At 34.3% G+C, this 17,255-nt stretch overlaps 1 protein-coding gene across 5 annotated transcripts in view; it reads left to right on the top strand.

The window, feature by feature from the left end:
• Positions 1-16,895, top strand: part of KLHL8 (kelch like family member 8) — a 69,762-nt gene extending 52,867 nt beyond the window's left edge. For 4 of the 5 annotated variants that reach the window (XM_078445932.2, XM_078445931.2, XM_078445935.2 and 1 more), the window contains 7 exons: positions 1,082-1,268; positions 3,639-3,782; positions 4,733-4,844; positions 10,547-10,715; positions 10,937-11,096; positions 13,143-13,344; positions 13,590-16,895. In XM_078445932.2, coding sequence (XP_078302058.1) covers positions 1,082-1,268; positions 3,639-3,782; positions 4,733-4,844; positions 10,547-10,715; positions 10,937-11,096; positions 13,143-13,344; positions 13,590-13,713 — 1,098 coding nt within the window. In that variant the 3' untranslated portion in view covers positions 13,714-16,895. The remainder of the gene's footprint in view (positions 1-1,081; positions 1,269-3,638; positions 3,783-4,732; positions 4,845-10,546; positions 10,716-10,936; positions 11,097-13,142; positions 13,345-13,589) is intronic. The other variant, XM_078445936.2, reaches the window with a different exon arrangement.
• Positions 16,896-17,255: the final 360 nt, after the last annotated feature.

Here is a 17,255-nt window from a genome sequence, read left to right as displayed (position 1 = left end):
TCAGCACAGAGCCTGATGCAGGGCTTGAACTCACGAGTCGTGAGATCATGACCTGAGCTGAAGTCGCAATTTTAACCCACTGAGCCACCCAGGCACCCCTAACATGAATGTTTAAAATAGCCCTTTGAGATTGCAGTACTGAATATTTTATTTATGTTGATAGAAAATGGTTCTGAGGAAACAGCTCTAAATAACTATTGTTTTATGATGAAGTTTCTAAATTTTAGTGAATTTCTTATTTGGAAAAAACCACAAGACATCACTTTCCATTTTCTTTTCTCACCACAGTTTTACTTTTGTAACCTCAGAAACATGGCTGTTTTTTATTTATTTGTTTATCTACTTATTGTCAACAGGGTAACTTGGATCGGGAGATAATAGGCCTTAGAATTACTTTGAATATGTTTGTCAACAAAAACAAAAAGTTTTATTATCTTGAAGCTATATCTTATTTGTGTGAATGCTTATATACTTTTAACTCAAAATCATATTTCCTGGTTTGATCATCCCCTTTATTCGCTAGAAAATCAGTGCATCTTTAAGGGAAGAATGGTGAGTGCCTCTACTGAAAGAAGGGATGCATCCCTGATTTAGTATATAACCTTACAAGGTCATTGATTTGAAGAAAACAACGCTTGTTTAATATTATGACTGTTTCTGTTTTAGAAAGAAATCACATTTCCATTTGTTCAGTCTTAGCTTCAAAAGGCAAAAGAACAAAACATAGCGATTTTGTTTTGATTGCACCTTTTCTCTAGCAGCAGTGTGGCCTTGTGATTCTGACACAACCATTTTTGGAAGTAAGTAACTTGAATGAAGACATTGAATTATTTTATCCAGTCTACTTAAATCTGTTTTTAAAGAGGAGAAGATGCATTTAACATATAATCTGATTTCATCAGTGCACCGTACTGAAAAATCACTATAGAACTTGGCTCATTGAACTTCACTCACATGTTAGAAAGGCTTTGTGAGGTAAATGAGTTTAAAAAAGAGAACATAAACATACTACAGTTGAAGTAGAGAATGAGCTCTCTAATTACAACTTAAACTTCATATTCACAACTATTCATGATCTTAGGTTCGTCTGCCGCTGTTGCCAGTTGATTTTCTTATGGGTGTTGTGGCAAAAGAACAGATTGTCAAGCAAAATCTAAAATGTAGAGATTTATTGGATGAAGCAAGAAATTACCATCTTCATCTGAGTAGCAGAGCAGTACCTGACTTTGAATATTCCATTCGGACTACTCCAAGGAAACATACTGCTGGTAATGAAATTATTCATTTTATCACCTACTTGAAGGTTCTTTATGGTATCTGAATATTGGTTATGTATGCCCAAACTTAATTCTAAGGGGGCACCTGGGTGGTTCAGTCAGTTGGTTGTCCGACTCTTGGTTTTGGCTCGGGTCATGATCTCATGGTTTGTGGCTTCGAGCCCCGTGTTGGGCTCTGTGCTGACGGTGCAGAGCCTGCTTGGGATTCTCTTTTTCCCTCTCTTTCTGCCCCTTCCCCATGCTCACCCTCTCTCAAAAATAAATAAACTTAAATAAAAATAGTGAATTAGTGGGGCGCTTGGGTGGCTCAGTCGGTTAAGCGTCCGACTTTGGTTCAGGTTATGATCTCACGGTTCATGAGTTCAAGCCCCATATTGGGCTCTGTGCTGACAGTTCAGAGCCTGGAGCCTGCTTCGGATTCTGTGTCTCCCACTCTCTCTGTCTCTCCCCTGCTCACACTCTGTCTCTCTCTCTCAAAAGTAAAATAAATTAAAAAAAATTAAAAAAATATTGAATTGGAAAAGATGGCAAAGCAGTTTTAGACATTTTTTTAATGTAGTCATTTGGCAAGTATTTATCTAGTGCCTACCACATGCCAAGTTCTGGGGCAGGCATCAGAAATGCAGATACACATAGCCAGCCCTATTTTGAGAGAACATGCAGTCTGATCTAGGGAAATAGACATGTGAATAAAAAAATGCACTGAAGTATTAAAGGGACGTTGATATATTCACAAGTATAATGGGAAACACAAAAGAGTGGTTATTTTTACCTTGGAAGGGTCAGAAAAGGTTTTATAGAGAAAGTAAACCTTAGTTTTGAATAATAAACAGACGTTTTCCTAGGTGCCAGTTAAGGAAAGGGGTATTCAGTTCCTTTTGCATCTCTTGAATGTCTAGTACATACCAGGCACTGTGATAGCCCTGATTAGTACAAAATATAAGTTAACATATAGTCCTAACCTATCTTGGACTCTGGAGACAGATATCAGCATAATCATTTCTAAACTGTGTTAAGTGAATGATATTACCAAAAATTGCCATTGGAACCATTGAGGATGAGCACTGTATGCATGTTGCAGAAACATGAAATTTAAGACAAAGAGAGGGAGAAGATCAGGTTAGACAGTGCAACAAGGCCTTTATGCTGTGCTGGCTTTATCTTGTAGGGCATTGGTTCTCAAAGTATAAAGGAAGTGGTGGCCCCTGGCCCAGCAGCATCAGCATTCACTTAGGAACTTGTTAGGAATACAGATTCTTGGATCTACTCCACATCTATTGAATCAGAAACTCTGGGGGTCAGGCCCATAAATCTGGTTTATGCCTTCCAGATGATTCTGTAAACTTCACTGAAGTTTTGATATTTGTTAGATTGCAGTGAAATATGTATAAAATAAAAATTGCCATTTTAACCATTTAAAAAAAGTGTTTATCCATTTAGAGAGAGAGAGAGAAAGAGGGAGAGAGAGTGAGTGTGTGAAGCAGGAAAGGGGCAGAAAGAGGAGAGAATCCCAAGCAGGCTCTCCACTGTCAATGCAGAGCCAGAGCTGGAGACGGGGCTCCATCCCACGAACTGTGAGATCACGATTTGAGCCGAAATCAAGAGCCAGACACTTAATCTACTGAGCCATCCAGGCACCCTTAACCATTTTTAAATGCATATAGTTTAGTGACATTCACTAAAGTTTTTAAGAACTACTGATGTAGGTAATGGAAAGCTGTTGAAAGAGTCTTGTAATCAGTTTACTCTGTTGACAGTCTGAAAGCCAAAAGACTACTACATGGGACATCAAGTAGAAATGTGGCTTAGATATCTAGCTTGGAAGGCATTATGATACAGATGGAATTTAAAATCAAGGAATGAATGTACTTTTCCTGTGTGATCATGAAGTATGTGAGAAGTAGGCTGAGGATGAAATATGGGAAACATGTGAAAGAGAAATTATTGGAGACAAAAGGAAACCTTGATATTATGGAAATCAGAAGAGTTAAGGAGTTTCCCCCAAAACAGGGTGATCAACATATCAAATGTGGCAGTTGTATTCAATAAGAAATTAACTTAGGAGTTTACTGGATATAGTTATGACCTTAGCAACAGAAATTTTACAGAGTGGGTGAAGATCTAAACCATACTATAATGAGATGTTTGCAAACAGAGATAGCTGATGTATCCTATTTGAGACATTGAAATTGGGAAAAAGAAAATCAGATTTTTTAGTAACAATGACATTGAAGTTATCCAAGTAACTCATTTTTTTAGCAGTTCATCAAAATTTTGACTTTCTAAGTATTTTTTCCACACTAATTTTTAAAAAATTAGGGAGCTATAATTTTGATCTCTATTTTGTGGCTTTACCTTCAGGTGTGCTGTTTTGTGTAGGTGGTAGAGGTGGATCTGGTGACCCCTTTCGCAGTATTGAATGCTATTCTATCAACAAAAATAGTTGGTTTTTTGGGCCAGAAATGAATAGTCGAAGGCGACACGTCGGTGTAATCTCTGTGGAAGGTAGGTCCATTATTGTCTTAAGTCATAGCACATGATGATAACGCTTTTTATAAATATGTAAACTTTGACAATTTCTTTCTGTAAGAAAATTGCTAAATTATAAAATGTTTCAATATTATCAATAAAATATTTGGGTGGTGATTATTTACTTGCCTTATGCCCATAGATGCTCAGCGAACAATCTCTTGCATGTAGATGCTTCAGTGGGAGATGAGTAGTAGGGAGAAGGGAGTTAAAATAAAGAGTTAAACTCTTTTGAGTTATATTTGCAAAATAAACTAAGGAAAAGTGTTTATTGAACTCAAATATATATCAGCTTTTTTCTATATATTTATTATTGAAATTATATATATTTTTTTATTGGTTACTGAAAATGAAATAATTACAGAAACATGGATAAATTGTTAGGAGACTTGAAAAATTAACTTTTTTTCTGATTATAGAAGCTTTTTTGGGGGAAATTTGAAAACATTCTAATGAGTAAAAATCATCTATAATCCAAACACCCAGAAATAATCCTAGTTGACATTTTTGTATATAATCTTTACAGTTATTGTATGTGTATTTTTAATAATTTCATTTAGAAAAAGTTTGATCATATGTATTGAATTTTATATTTTCTTTAACATACTGAGCATTTTAAAAATTTTATCAAACATTCTTTGAAAGCATGATTAGTGATTTCATCTACTAAGTAATAAGTTGGGAAACCTAAGGTAGGATAGTGTTTGAGCATTTAAGTAACTTCATATACAGCAGCACATTCCAGGCATTTTATTAAGTAGAAGCTTATAATTATTTTAATTTGACTATTTAACTGACATTAATTCATGATGTTGAACAGAAGAATAGTTTGAAATTCTCATGCTATTCTAATTATATGTTGAGTATAAATCTATATAACAGTTTACTTACTTGGAATCAAATGAAAATGCTTCTCTATTTGACAGGTAAAGTGTATGCAGTAGGTGGACATGATGGCAATGAACATTTAGGTAGCATGGAGATGTTTGATCCTCTCACTAATAAATGGATGATGAAGGCTTCAATGAACACAAAGAGGTGAATCAGCATGGAAATTTTTTTTGATTTGTTGGAAAATAAAGCTCTCAATAATTTAAAGGGCTAATTTTCTGCTTTTTACACTTTTAGAAACTTAAAATACCTTCTTAAACACATTTTGTTAAAGCATCCATTGAGAATATATTTTAAATTTTTATATTTTAGAATATAGTAACAATTGATATAGTTTCCATGTAAACCTGAGCATTGACTTTTTTTTTTTTTTACTTTTAACTGTGAAATAATTTTAGGTTTTCAGAAAAGTTGCAAAAATAGTAGAGTTCCTGTATACCAATGGTTCTCAACTAAAGATGATTTCACTCCCATTTTGGAATGCTTGGCAATACCTGGAGACATTTTTGGTTGTCATAGTTTGGGGTTGGGGATGTTGGGGGAGTTGTTGCTGGCATCTAGTTGAGAGAGGCTAAGGATGCTGCTAAAAATCCTGTAATGCACAAGAAAGCTCCCCACAGCAAAGAATTTTCTAGCCCCAAATGTCAGTAGTGCTGAGATAGAGAAATCCTGCTGTATATACTCTTTAACTAGTACCTATAATGTTGACATCTTACACCATTGTGGTACAATTATTTGAACCAGGTAACTAACATTAATACAAAGATATTAATTAATCCGTAGACCTTATTCAACTTTTGCCAGTTTTTCCACATATTCCTATGCTTTGAATTGGTTTTTCTTATCTAGTTATATTGGCTATTAATCTAATTCAGCATGAATAGTAGCAGAGATAGTAGGCATTTCTATCTTATTCTTGATCTTAGTAGAAATGTCTCTGATGTTTCCCTAGTAAATGAGATACTGGCTTTAGGACTAAGGCATAGTATTTTAACATGTTAAGAAAATATCTCTCATTTTTTACTTATTTTTTATTAGCATTAATATTTAAACTTTTCATCTACAGTAAATTGAAATATATGTTGCTAAGTGGATCAGTCTAAAGAGGAGAAAGATTTGCAGTAGCATGACTTAGTGGATGTTGACTAGCCTATTCAGAATTTTTTTAATGACTATTCTATCGAATTTTCAGGTATCTTAAGGTGGTATCAAGGTTCAAAAGCATAGTAGACCAAACATACTCTAAATTGATAGGCAGTAATACTTAAAAATATTAAGGTTACAGGTTAAAAGCCTGCTTTAGATATTATGAAATATACCAGTACAACATGGTGGAAAACCAGGTTTGCAATTAATTTATGTTTCTTATGGAGAAAAGTACATGAACCAATATGAAGCACAGCTCTTAAAAAAAAAGAAAGAAAGAAAGAAAGAAAGAAAGAAAGAAAGAAAAGGAAAATGAATACAGTGTAGTTGCCTGTCTTGAGAAGTGGAGTCTTTATATCAAGGAAGATTGTAGTGGTATTCTTTATGCTGATCTGTCTGTATCTATAGCTGGGGTCTCGGTGGGATATATACAACATCATTTGGGAGATGGTAATAAAAGTTAGACTCTATACTTTTTTATTGCATCCTTTTAAATTTATTCTGATTGGATTTTTTAAATGAATTTAACCTGCTAATACAGTAATATATGTTTATCATTTGAAAATAATTATGGCAAATGGGTGCACACAAAAATTGTTGTAAATGTGAGAGTTATAACCTGGGATGCATGCAAGGACTAGCAGGTTAGTAAGAAACCTGAAAACTGTGTCATATAAAAAATTGTTGAAGATTTTTGGTTTGGAGAGAGGATTTTTAAATTTTATTTTACTTCCAGTGTAGTTACCATACTGTGTTATGTTAGTTTCAGGTGTACAATATAATGATTTAACAGTTTCACCCGTTCCCTACCCACCTCCCCATTGGTACCATCTGTTTGTTCTCTATATTTAAGAGTCTGTTTTTTGGTTTGTTTCTCCTTTTTTTTTGTTCCTTTGTTCCTTTGTTTTATTTTCTTAAATTCCACATATGAGTGAAATCATACGGTATTTATCTTTCTCTGGCTGGCTTATTTTGCTTAGCACTGTACTCTCTAGTTCCATCTGTGTTGTTGCAGATAGCAAGATTTCATTCCTTTTTATGGTTGAGTAATATTTTTTGTATGTATATACCACATCTTCTTTATCCATTCATCTATTGATGGATACTTGGTCAGGTTCCATAGCTTGGCTATTATAAATAATGCTGCAGTAAGCATAGGGATGCATATTTTCCTTCAAATTAGTGTTTTTATATCCTTTGGGTAAATAACCAGTACTGGATATTAGGGTAGTTCTATTTGTAATGTTTTGAGGAACCTCCGTACTGTCTTCCATAGTGGTTGCACCAGTTTGCATTCCCATCAATGCACAAGGATTTCTTTTATTCTGTATCCTTGCCAACATTGTTGTTTCTTCTGTTTTTGATTTTCAGCCATTCTGAGAGGCGTGAAGTGGTATCTCATTGTGGTTTTGATTTGCATTTCCCTGATGATCATTGATGTTGAGCATCTTTCCATGTGTCTTTTGGTCATCTGGATGTCTTCTTTGGAGAAATGTCTGTGTGTGTCTTCTGCCATTTTTAAATTGGATTATTATTATTATTATTATTATTATTTTGGTGTTGTGTAAGTTCTTCATATATTTTGGATACTAGCCCTTTATTGGATATGTCATTTGCAGGTATCTTCTCCCATTCAATATATTTTAGTTTTGTTGGTTGTTTCCTTTGCTGTGCAGAAGCTTTTTATTTTGATGTAATCCCAGTAGGTTATTTTTGCTTTTGTTTCCCTTGCCTCAGGAGACATAAGTATAAAGATGTTGCTATGATCAACGTTAGAGAAAGTACTGCCTTTGCTCTCTTGTAGGATTTTTATGGTTTCAGGCCTCACATGTTGGTCCAAGTCTTGGCTAAAAACCAGCTTAGCATCATGATAAAAAGGCAAGGGTATAAAAATTAAAAGTGTACTTTAGAATTTTCTCCCATGTTTTAATCTACGCATTATAATTTAAGCTATTGGTAGTTACTATGTAGCATAAATTCAGTTCTATTAAAGTATTAAAATGTTATTTCTAGGTAAGTGACAAGTAATAGTGTATTTTAAGACCAGTTTTTTTCTTCCCTAGGATTCTTTCTCCTTGTGAAGAAAAAAGAAAAGCTAAAAATCTCTTTTCAGCAGAACTCTCTTCACATTTCCATCTAATATCTCATACTATAACATGAGAAGAAAACCCAGTTAAAAACATTTTATGTTAAATTAATTAAAAATAGAAAATTAGATGTTAGTGTATCCCCATGTGCAGTTCAGTTTAAAATTGCTCATCACGAGGCGCCTGGGTAGCTCAGTTGGTTAAGTGTCTGACTTTGGCTCAGGTCATGATCTCATGGTTTGTGGGTTCAAGTCCCACCATCAGTGCACAGCCTGCTGTTTATCCTCTGTCTCCCTTTCTCTCTGCCCCTTCCTCACTCACTCAAAAAAACAAAAACATTAAAAAAAATAATAAAATTGTTCATTTTCGTATTAGCCATTTTTAACTCTTACAGAATGTTGCTACAGTTTGCAAACCTTGATATAAACCTCAATATTTGAAGTTAGGTTTTATTAGTTTGGGTTTATTTCTTTAAATAAAATTGCAAGATAAAATTAAGGTGTTTGAATTTTATTCTCTGTACAAAGCTGCTCTTAGGCAAGATTTTCAGTATTTATCCAGATAACTCTTTTTCTTCCATTACGTTTTCACTCTGAATCAAGAAGGCAGAATTACTCTCATATCTAGGTTTATGTGAATTATTGAGCTGTCTTTGACATCCTCACTCTATTTGCTGAATTGTGAATTTGAAAAAGGAAAAGGAAAAGGTAATCTAATTTAATCTCCCATGTGGTGCAAAATAGATATTATTTTAACAAATACACATATAATTCATGTAATTCACTGGGAGGAATTACAGAATGCTCCATTACATTTATTAGAAATATAAATAAATGTTACCATAAATCCATGGAAGGAATGAAATTACCTTGGGAGAGAAAGTAAAAGTGATAAGAGGCCTTAGGGAACTTCAAAATTTGACGATGAAGTAGAAAAGAAGGCGCTGATAAAGGAAACAGAATAGTACCAGCCAGAGATTTAGGAGGGAATTCACACGTGTGATTTCATGAAGATCAACAGAGTTTTGAGTAGTAGGAGATAGCCAATATGTCATATGCTCTTGTGGTTTGGGATGGTGGTGGGGAGGGAGATTTATCTGGCACACGTCTGCCACGATATAACACCTGTATGTCCTAGCATGCACACACATATTCACACACCTGTGAGTTTTTATTGCCACAGTATTTTGTAAGTCATTGCTTGATACTCAAGAGAAAAGAGGTTAAGGGGACTGAAAATGAGTAACAACATTATCTTTAAGAATTCTTCCTAGGATTCTCTTTAATTAAAGAGTTAGAATCTCAGTTAAACAGCTGTGCTCTCCAGTAATATAGCTAATACATAGCACTAAATATGGGCCAGTTGCCATTCTAAGTGCTTTACCTATATTAACTCAATACCACCCATGTCTGCTCCTTTCTCAAATGGGTTACAGATGAAGAAGCAAGGTAGTAGATGTTTATAAAATATACTGCTTTATCCAAAGTACATACCAACTCAGGGACGGATTATAGTTTCAGAATAGTTTAAATCTTTTTTTTTTTTTTAACATTTATTTTTGAGACAGAGAGAGACAGAGCATGAATGGGGGAGGGTCAGAGAGAGGGAAACACAGAATCTGAAACAGGCTTCAGGCTCTGAGCTGTCAGCACAGAGCCCGACGCGGGGCTCGAACTCACGGACCGCAAGATCATGACCTGAGCCAAAGTTGGCCGCTTAACTGACTGAGCCACCCAGTCGCCCCAGTTTTAGAATAGTTTAAATTTTGATTGCTTTGAATGTGTTTTTTAAGAAATTGATGGATTTTTTTTTCTGGTCACCATTACAGTGAGTTAGCTTTTAACAAGGGCTGTCTCCTTCTTTTCAAAAAGAGAAATAAATGCCCATCAGAAGTAAACCAATGTGATATAAATCATGTAATATAAAAATTGATTCTTTTGTGTGGTACAGTGAAACCCTGCATCAAAACACGTGCTCTGATGGGCACCTGGGTGGCTCAGTTGGTTAAGTGTCAGACTTCGCTCAGGTCATGATCTCACACTTTGTGAGTTGGAGCCCCGCGTCAGGCTCTGTGCTGACAGCTCAGAGCCTGGAGCCTGCTTCGGATTCTGTGTCTCCCTCTCTCTCTGCCCCTCACCTGCTCACGCTGTGTCTCTCTCTCTCTCTCAAAAATAAATAAACATTAAACAATTAAAAAAAAAACAATAACACGTGCTCTGCAATTACATTAATTTAGAATTGAGATTGACTTCTGACCTCCATAGCAAAATATGTGTCAGTTCATTAATCTCTTATTATGCAGCTGTGTGTTTTGCTAATTGAATGTTTTGGACTCCACTTATGGTATTTTGTTGGGTTTTACTTTATTTCATTTGAGTTTAAAGTAACCTGTGTAGGCTGCATATTATAAAACTCCAGAGGGCACTGTTCATATAGAGTCATACAGTTTGGCAGCCTTGTAGTCATCTGTTTAGAAGCTTTGATAAATCTAAAAATAATTGGGAAAAAACACTGAGGTTTAACAAAGTAAACGACTTCCTGTTAGCATGATATTTTCACTACTTTTTTCCTGGAAACACAACTGGATGCTAAAGTGTGTTTTTATTGTCTTCGCAGGCGAGGCATAGCCTTGGCCTCCTTGGGAGGTCCAATTTATGCAATTGGAGGGTTAGATGACAACACTTGCTTCAATGATGTAGAGAGATACGATATAGAATCTGATCAATGGAGTACAGTGGCACCAATGAATACTCCCCGTGGAGGAGTTGGCTCTGTGGCTCTTATAGTAAGTTATGTGGCAGTTTGCTTATTGGATTGCATCATGTTACATCCCTAACCAAATAAGGAAAAGTCTGCTATATTCATTTCTCCAGGCTGCAGAGATTGATTGCACACCATATTATGTCATGAAACACTGCTTTCTTGCACAGTCCAGTCTACCATTAAGACCACATATAAATCATTTAAAAATCTAATGTCATGTGTTTTTATTTTTTCTTTATTTAGAACCATGTTTATGCAGTAGGTGGCAATGATGGAGTTGCTTCTTTATCTAGTGTGGAGAGGTATGATCCACATCTGGATAAGTGGATAGAAGTTAAAGAAATGGGTCAACGAAGAGCAGGCAATGGAGTTAGTGAGCTCCATGGTTGCTTATATGTTGTTGGTGAGTGGATGGTATTTCTCTAGTTTAATGTATTGAAGGATATACAGTGATAGTGTCATAGGACAACACAATAACACAGATTATGTTGCAGTTAGGCTCAAGTGGAATTAGTCCTAAGATTTGCTTTTGAATTATTAAGGTTCACATTCATGCTTTTTTGTTTACATCTTCATCTTTCATGTTTAAAATTTCTACTGTCATATTTTTACTAGGAGTAGCAAATATATCTAGAGTAGAAGATTATACTTAAGATATATGTTTTTTAATGTAAGGACACAAATGTGCTTTGCTATAATCTTTAAAGATCTAAGACATTTTTTCTCATCTTCATTTCAAGGGAATTATGTTGACTTCTTTAAGCAAATGCTTTTTGACTCACTGAACTGCAGAATTGGAAGGAACCATAGGGCAGTGCTTTCTCAAACTTTAATATGCATATGAATATTCTGGAGATACTGTTAAACTGCAAGGAAGGAGCCCAGATTCTGTATTTCTAAGAGCTCCCAAGTGATAATCAATGCTGCTTCTGGTCCATTCAGCACACTTTCATTAGCAGGGTTTTAAAGAACTATGAAATGGGAATAATAGAATTACTAATGAGGATTAATGAGAATTATCTTTGAAAGACTTATTCTAAGAATTAGCGATAATATATATGAAGCATCTCAAACTGCATCTGGTACTTTGTAGCTACCCAGTTAATAGATAGCAATATTGTGATTGCTAATTCCCTTCTTTACAGAGAAACATAACATAAACATGTGAACTTATCTTACATGATGTGTTATGTAAATGTAAAATGTTTAGTGTTACATAACTTACAGTTCTTGATAAGGAAATGTGGGATAGTATTAGCATTGAAATATCTGCAAGTAATAGAAGTAATGTTTCTATGTGTTTATGTGTATTAAAGAAAAGAAATAACATAATTTACCTTCAGATCCTATCTGACCATCATAGCTTTGTGAGGTAGCAGAGACTCAGCATGAATAAATTACTCATAGTCACATGCCTGTACTACTGACAAAGCTGGAATTTGAACTTGAGTCTATGAGAAACCAGAGTTCTTGCAGCACACCACTGCTGTCTCTCACAGCTCCCTGTTTAGGAGAACTGTCCCTATTTTGGTCATGGTGGTAATGATACTACTGTATGCATTTGTCAATATTTATTGAATTATGCACATAAAATTGGTGAATTTTACCTCACTTAAGTTGATTTAGTAAAGTTAAATCCATTAGAGAGTTAACTGTTGGTTGTTGCTTTTTTTTTTTTTACTGACCTTGTTTCTAAATAGACTGATCGTTATAGCAATACTTCCTGTCCTCAGGAAAATAGGCTTACTTGCTCAGGAGAGTTATTACTCATGTAGACTGAGATGGAGTCTAGAAAGAGGCACAGTTATCTTTAAAGGAAAAAACCCTCAGGAATATAATAAGTAACATTGTTAGAATGATATATGGAGAGGACTGTCATCATCTAGAATATGTAGCATGAAGATGTAGTTTTGGCAAAAATTGGTGGAAATTCAGTCATAGCCATCTCTGTAATTATGAAGGCCATTAACAGTATTAAGGGAAACAGTTGGAAAACTTTAACATATCTAAGTGAGTCAAATGATTCAGTGGTAGTTTATTCTCTTCTCAAGCCCTCTGTTTAAAAATATGATACACACTGTACACATAGAGAAGGAATCTCGGTACTATCTTCCTTACCTCTAGGAGGCTTAAGGACAAATTATATAAATGTTTGTGGGGGTTTTTTCTTCTAAATTATCTGCTTAGAGACAGGGACTTCGAGTTTTTCCACTTTAAGATTTTTAATCTTAGTAGTGAGGTAAAATACTATCTAAATTATCTCGAATTGTAGAAAATGTCTGATTGGACTTGGTAGTGATGATGGGCATTGGGGTGAATTTTTTCCTGGATTTTCTCTATTTTCTAAAATGTCAGAAGATTTGGTTGTAGAAGCTATTGGATTGAAATTTAATAGTTAATTTCTATGAGATGTAGTACTATTAAAAATCTTTTTTTTTTTTTAATATAGGTGGTTTTGATGATAATTCTCCTCTGAGTTCAGTTGAGCGGTATGATCCCCGAAGCAACAAGTGGGATTATGTAGCAGCACTTACCACTCCCAGGGGTGGCGTGGGGATCGCAACAGTGATGGGCAGAATCTTTGCAGTTGGTGGTCATAATGGCAACGCATACTTAAATACAGTGGAAGCATTTGACCCAGTGCTGAATAGGTAATTTTCATGTTTTCCATATGCTTTAATGGGATCTTCCAGTAGCAAATTACTCCAGAGTGCTAAAATACTTACAGTCATAGCTATTAATTTAAAACATTTGGGGTATCTTATCTCCCTGAGGAAACTTGCTGCCTTTCAAAACCAGTCTCAATAATAGGGAGTTTTTGTTTTCAGTTAGCATTTTGAGTAAAATAAATCATGCTTTGTTTTAGGATAACACACTTTTCCCTATATCTTTACAGGTGGGAGTTGGTTGGATCTGTGTCTCACTGCAGAGCTGGAGCAGGTGTAGCTGTGTGCGCCTGTCTAACTAGCCAAATTCGAGATGTAGGTCATGGATCGAATAATGTGGTGGACTGTATGTGATTTGAGGTCTAGCCACCAACAATTTAGTCATATTTCATATGCAGGAAAGACAACCAAGGTTTTGTATGATCACTTTTGAACAGTTTTCACTACTGCTAGAGCCTTATTTTAAATGGAAGCTGTTGTAGTGTGACTAAATGCAGCATTTAGATGGTAGCTGAAGAATTATTAGTAATAAAGATAAATTTGATACTTCCCACTTTAGCAAATAATGGGATAGGGAAGGAAAACAATCTAACCTGAAATCATACCTCCTCTGAAAAATGTTTAAAAAAGTACAAAAACCTTGAAATCCCTTTTTAAAAACATTTTGGATAAATCAAAATGTAAAATGGAATCATTTCCATTTTGCCTGAGTTTTATCTTTCCTTTTGCCTAAAAGTGTTGACTGTAGGCAGTGGACTTTTCCTAGAGGGGTGATTAGAACCTATTCATCAACACAAGTATATTATATCAGGATACATGAGAGACCTCCTTTTGAAGATCATTTCTACTTGGTGCTGATGAATTTATGCCTTGCTTTTTTCTAGATGTCAGTTTTTAAATTTCTTGGATATTTACAGAAGTAGAAAAAATGTTTAATCTTTCTCAGTGCCACTAGCTGAATTTTCAGAAGCTTTATGGGAGAGCTATCCAAGCGCTTAATTTCAGTTTGACTTGTTAGGGCACCAAATACCTAGCTGAACTAATTCCATCTAAATAAATCTATACCTTCATTTTTTCATCTCATATGGAAAGATTTGTTTATTAGCAAAAATTGAATCAGAGGAAATGGCTTTAGAGTTAATATTATTCTAGTGCCCAGTTGAGACACCTTGAAAAGAAATGGTGTCAATTATATGACTCACTGAGAGAAATCTGAAAATATTTCTTTAGTTTAATCATTTGGTTTTGAGCCCAGGATTATTATCTTTCCATTTTGCTCTTTTTTTTTAAACAGTATCAAACATGAGTTTATTTATTATCAGAAAATGAATGCATTTTTACAAAAATTCTTTACAGAGTGTGGTTTACAGAATGTGGTTCAAGTCCATCATTACCAATAAAAGATATTGTTGGTAAAAACAGAGAAAGATTGAAACTACTGTTTTTTCTGTATAATTAATCCCCTCCAGTATATTTATTGAGCTTCAACTGAAAATATTTCTGTTCATTAATTTGAAGCCAGGATATTGATAAACCTATTGATTTAACAGCTCTTCATGGTTTTAACCAGTATTATAAAATGGCCTATTCATTATATGTGAATATTTATATAAATATTTATGAAGAATATTAAAATATTCTGTTTTGTATTTGTAATGCACTTTGGTACCTTTTTTCCAGGCCTTCCTAAATTTTCCTGTCGTCATGCCTCAGAATTTAGTGTAGTTTCATTGCTGGCAGTCATCTGGTTCACAAAGAATGAGGGCAGTGAGGAACATTACCCCCATCCATCCAACTCTGAAGTTCATTGCCTAGTAACTCTGATGGCCTTCATTAAAAGGCAACCTCAAGAGTACCTGGCTAGCTCAGTCAGAAGAGCATGCTACTCTTGATCTCAGGGTCATGAGAGCATGCCTCATGTGGGATATAGAGATTACTTAACATAAATTTTAAAACTTAAAAAAAAAAAAAAACAACCTGGGCTTGTCAGTACAGCAGGGTAGAAAACCACATTACAAAAGCCAGTGCCTATTTGGTATATTAGACCAAAAAAATAAAAAATAGTAAGAGGGCTAGCAGATAAAGGTCTTTCATGAGGCAGATTTAAAAGTTCCTAAATTGTGCCTTTTTTTTTTTTTTTTTTTTTTTTTTTTTTGCTATCAGCTCATAGGCAAGTTCGTAAGTCATTGCTAGACTTGAATCAGTGTTCTCTTGTGTAACTATAACCATATTTCAGTCAGTCCCCAAAGCATTTAACTCAATAGCACTCACTGGACAGGTTATAAACTAGCTGGATATGGAGAATAAATCTCAACACCTGGCTTCAACTGTCTATTTCTTATGTCTCATGGAATTCTTGTGAATAATGCTTGTCTGGCTGTGGTTACTAATATGTTTTACTTTTATTTTGTGGGAGAGGGGATCTCATTGATCTTACTGTTTCTAAGATTATTTAAAATGCTTTTTTTCTTTAATATATTTCTGCCTAGCACATGTAGAGTTTAGGAGCATAAAGGTGTTACATTTGTTTCTGGTTTTTATTATACTATAGTCATCTAACATACTAAATTGGTACCCTGGCTACTCATAAAATAGGAACTACTCATAAGGGAAGTAAAGTGAAGTAAAGGAAACATGTAGCTGTCTGTTATATTATGTGTAGATACTTAGGAGCATAGTCTTGAAGGACCTGACAATAGTATGAAAAGATAAATAGTGGAATCAATATACGCAGTTTATTAAAGACACATTTTTGAGATAGGAAATGACAATCAGGCTGAAGGACTCCTGCAATTGAAAGATAATTATATTCATAGGAATAAAGACATGACATTATCAAAACAATATGGCTACTTAATTGTGAGGCCTTTCATTTTAACCTTTGATGTTAATAGGAATACCAAACAGTGATCTGAAATAGAGATAACATTCTGAAATAAAGAAAAATTCTGGAAAAAAATTTAAAAAAGGTTCACATATTATTTTTCTTCAAGAAGAATTGTAGATGTGTGGTTCTCCCATAAAGTCATTAAAGCCACTGCTTTCCTATATGGTACTGCCACTTTAAATTACTTGATATTGTTTTTTACTAACTTCACTGTACTCTGCATAACTGATTATTTTAAATTATTTTAAGTGTTTGAATAAACTTTGTATTGTACTCCCTCTAAGGAGTATTATTTATTCTCTTAATTCCCACACAAATTTATAATGCTGTTAAATGCCTAGATAAGAGATTGTTGACATTACATAAACTCCTCTTGGAAATGGTAAACTTAAGAATTTTCTTTGTTCCTTTTTCTTCGTGTCTTATAGAGAATGCATTAAGAATCTAATTCATATCTTTTAAGTTAAGAATGTTTCCTGTGATTTCTTACATCAGACTCCTAAGGAAATTATTATTGGTGTGTCATTGGCTGTCTCTTTATGTGGAATTAAAAGTTGCAATAGTATTTTCTTAGAGCCATATATAAATTGTGTAGTAATACTCCAACAAATCAAAATAATAAATTATGATATATACTACCAAATACTGAGATCAGAGTTGGATTCACATCAGTACAGTTGGTTCAAAATAATACTGCATATATGTATTATGAATAGCAACATCTATAAGGTCTATGTAACTTTGTATCTTATTTTTTTGATGGCTTTTACAGAATCCTGTCAAAACTATATAATTGTTTATTCTCCATCCTTGAAATTGATTTAGTAGGTTGGCTGTAATATTTTTTCTTATATAAAGGATGTTTTTGTTTAACTGAAAATAGATTTTTGTTATCCTTACAAATATTAAAGGTTAAAGGCAACTAATATAAAAGGTTTCACTAAGCAAATGATGAAGAAGTGGTCTCTTCAGCAGCTGCAGACTTGTACTATCTAGAAATGAGATAAAT

The sequence above is a fragment of the Panthera onca genome, chromosome B1, assembly GCF_046562875.1.
Source record: "Panthera onca isolate mPanOnc1 chromosome B1, mPanOnc1 haplotype 2, whole genome shotgun sequence".
NCBI lineage: Eukaryota > Metazoa > Chordata > Mammalia > Carnivora > Felidae > Panthera > Panthera onca.
The sequence above is the reverse complement of the archived record's forward strand: the minus strand, read 5'-3'. Positions and strand labels throughout refer to the sequence as shown.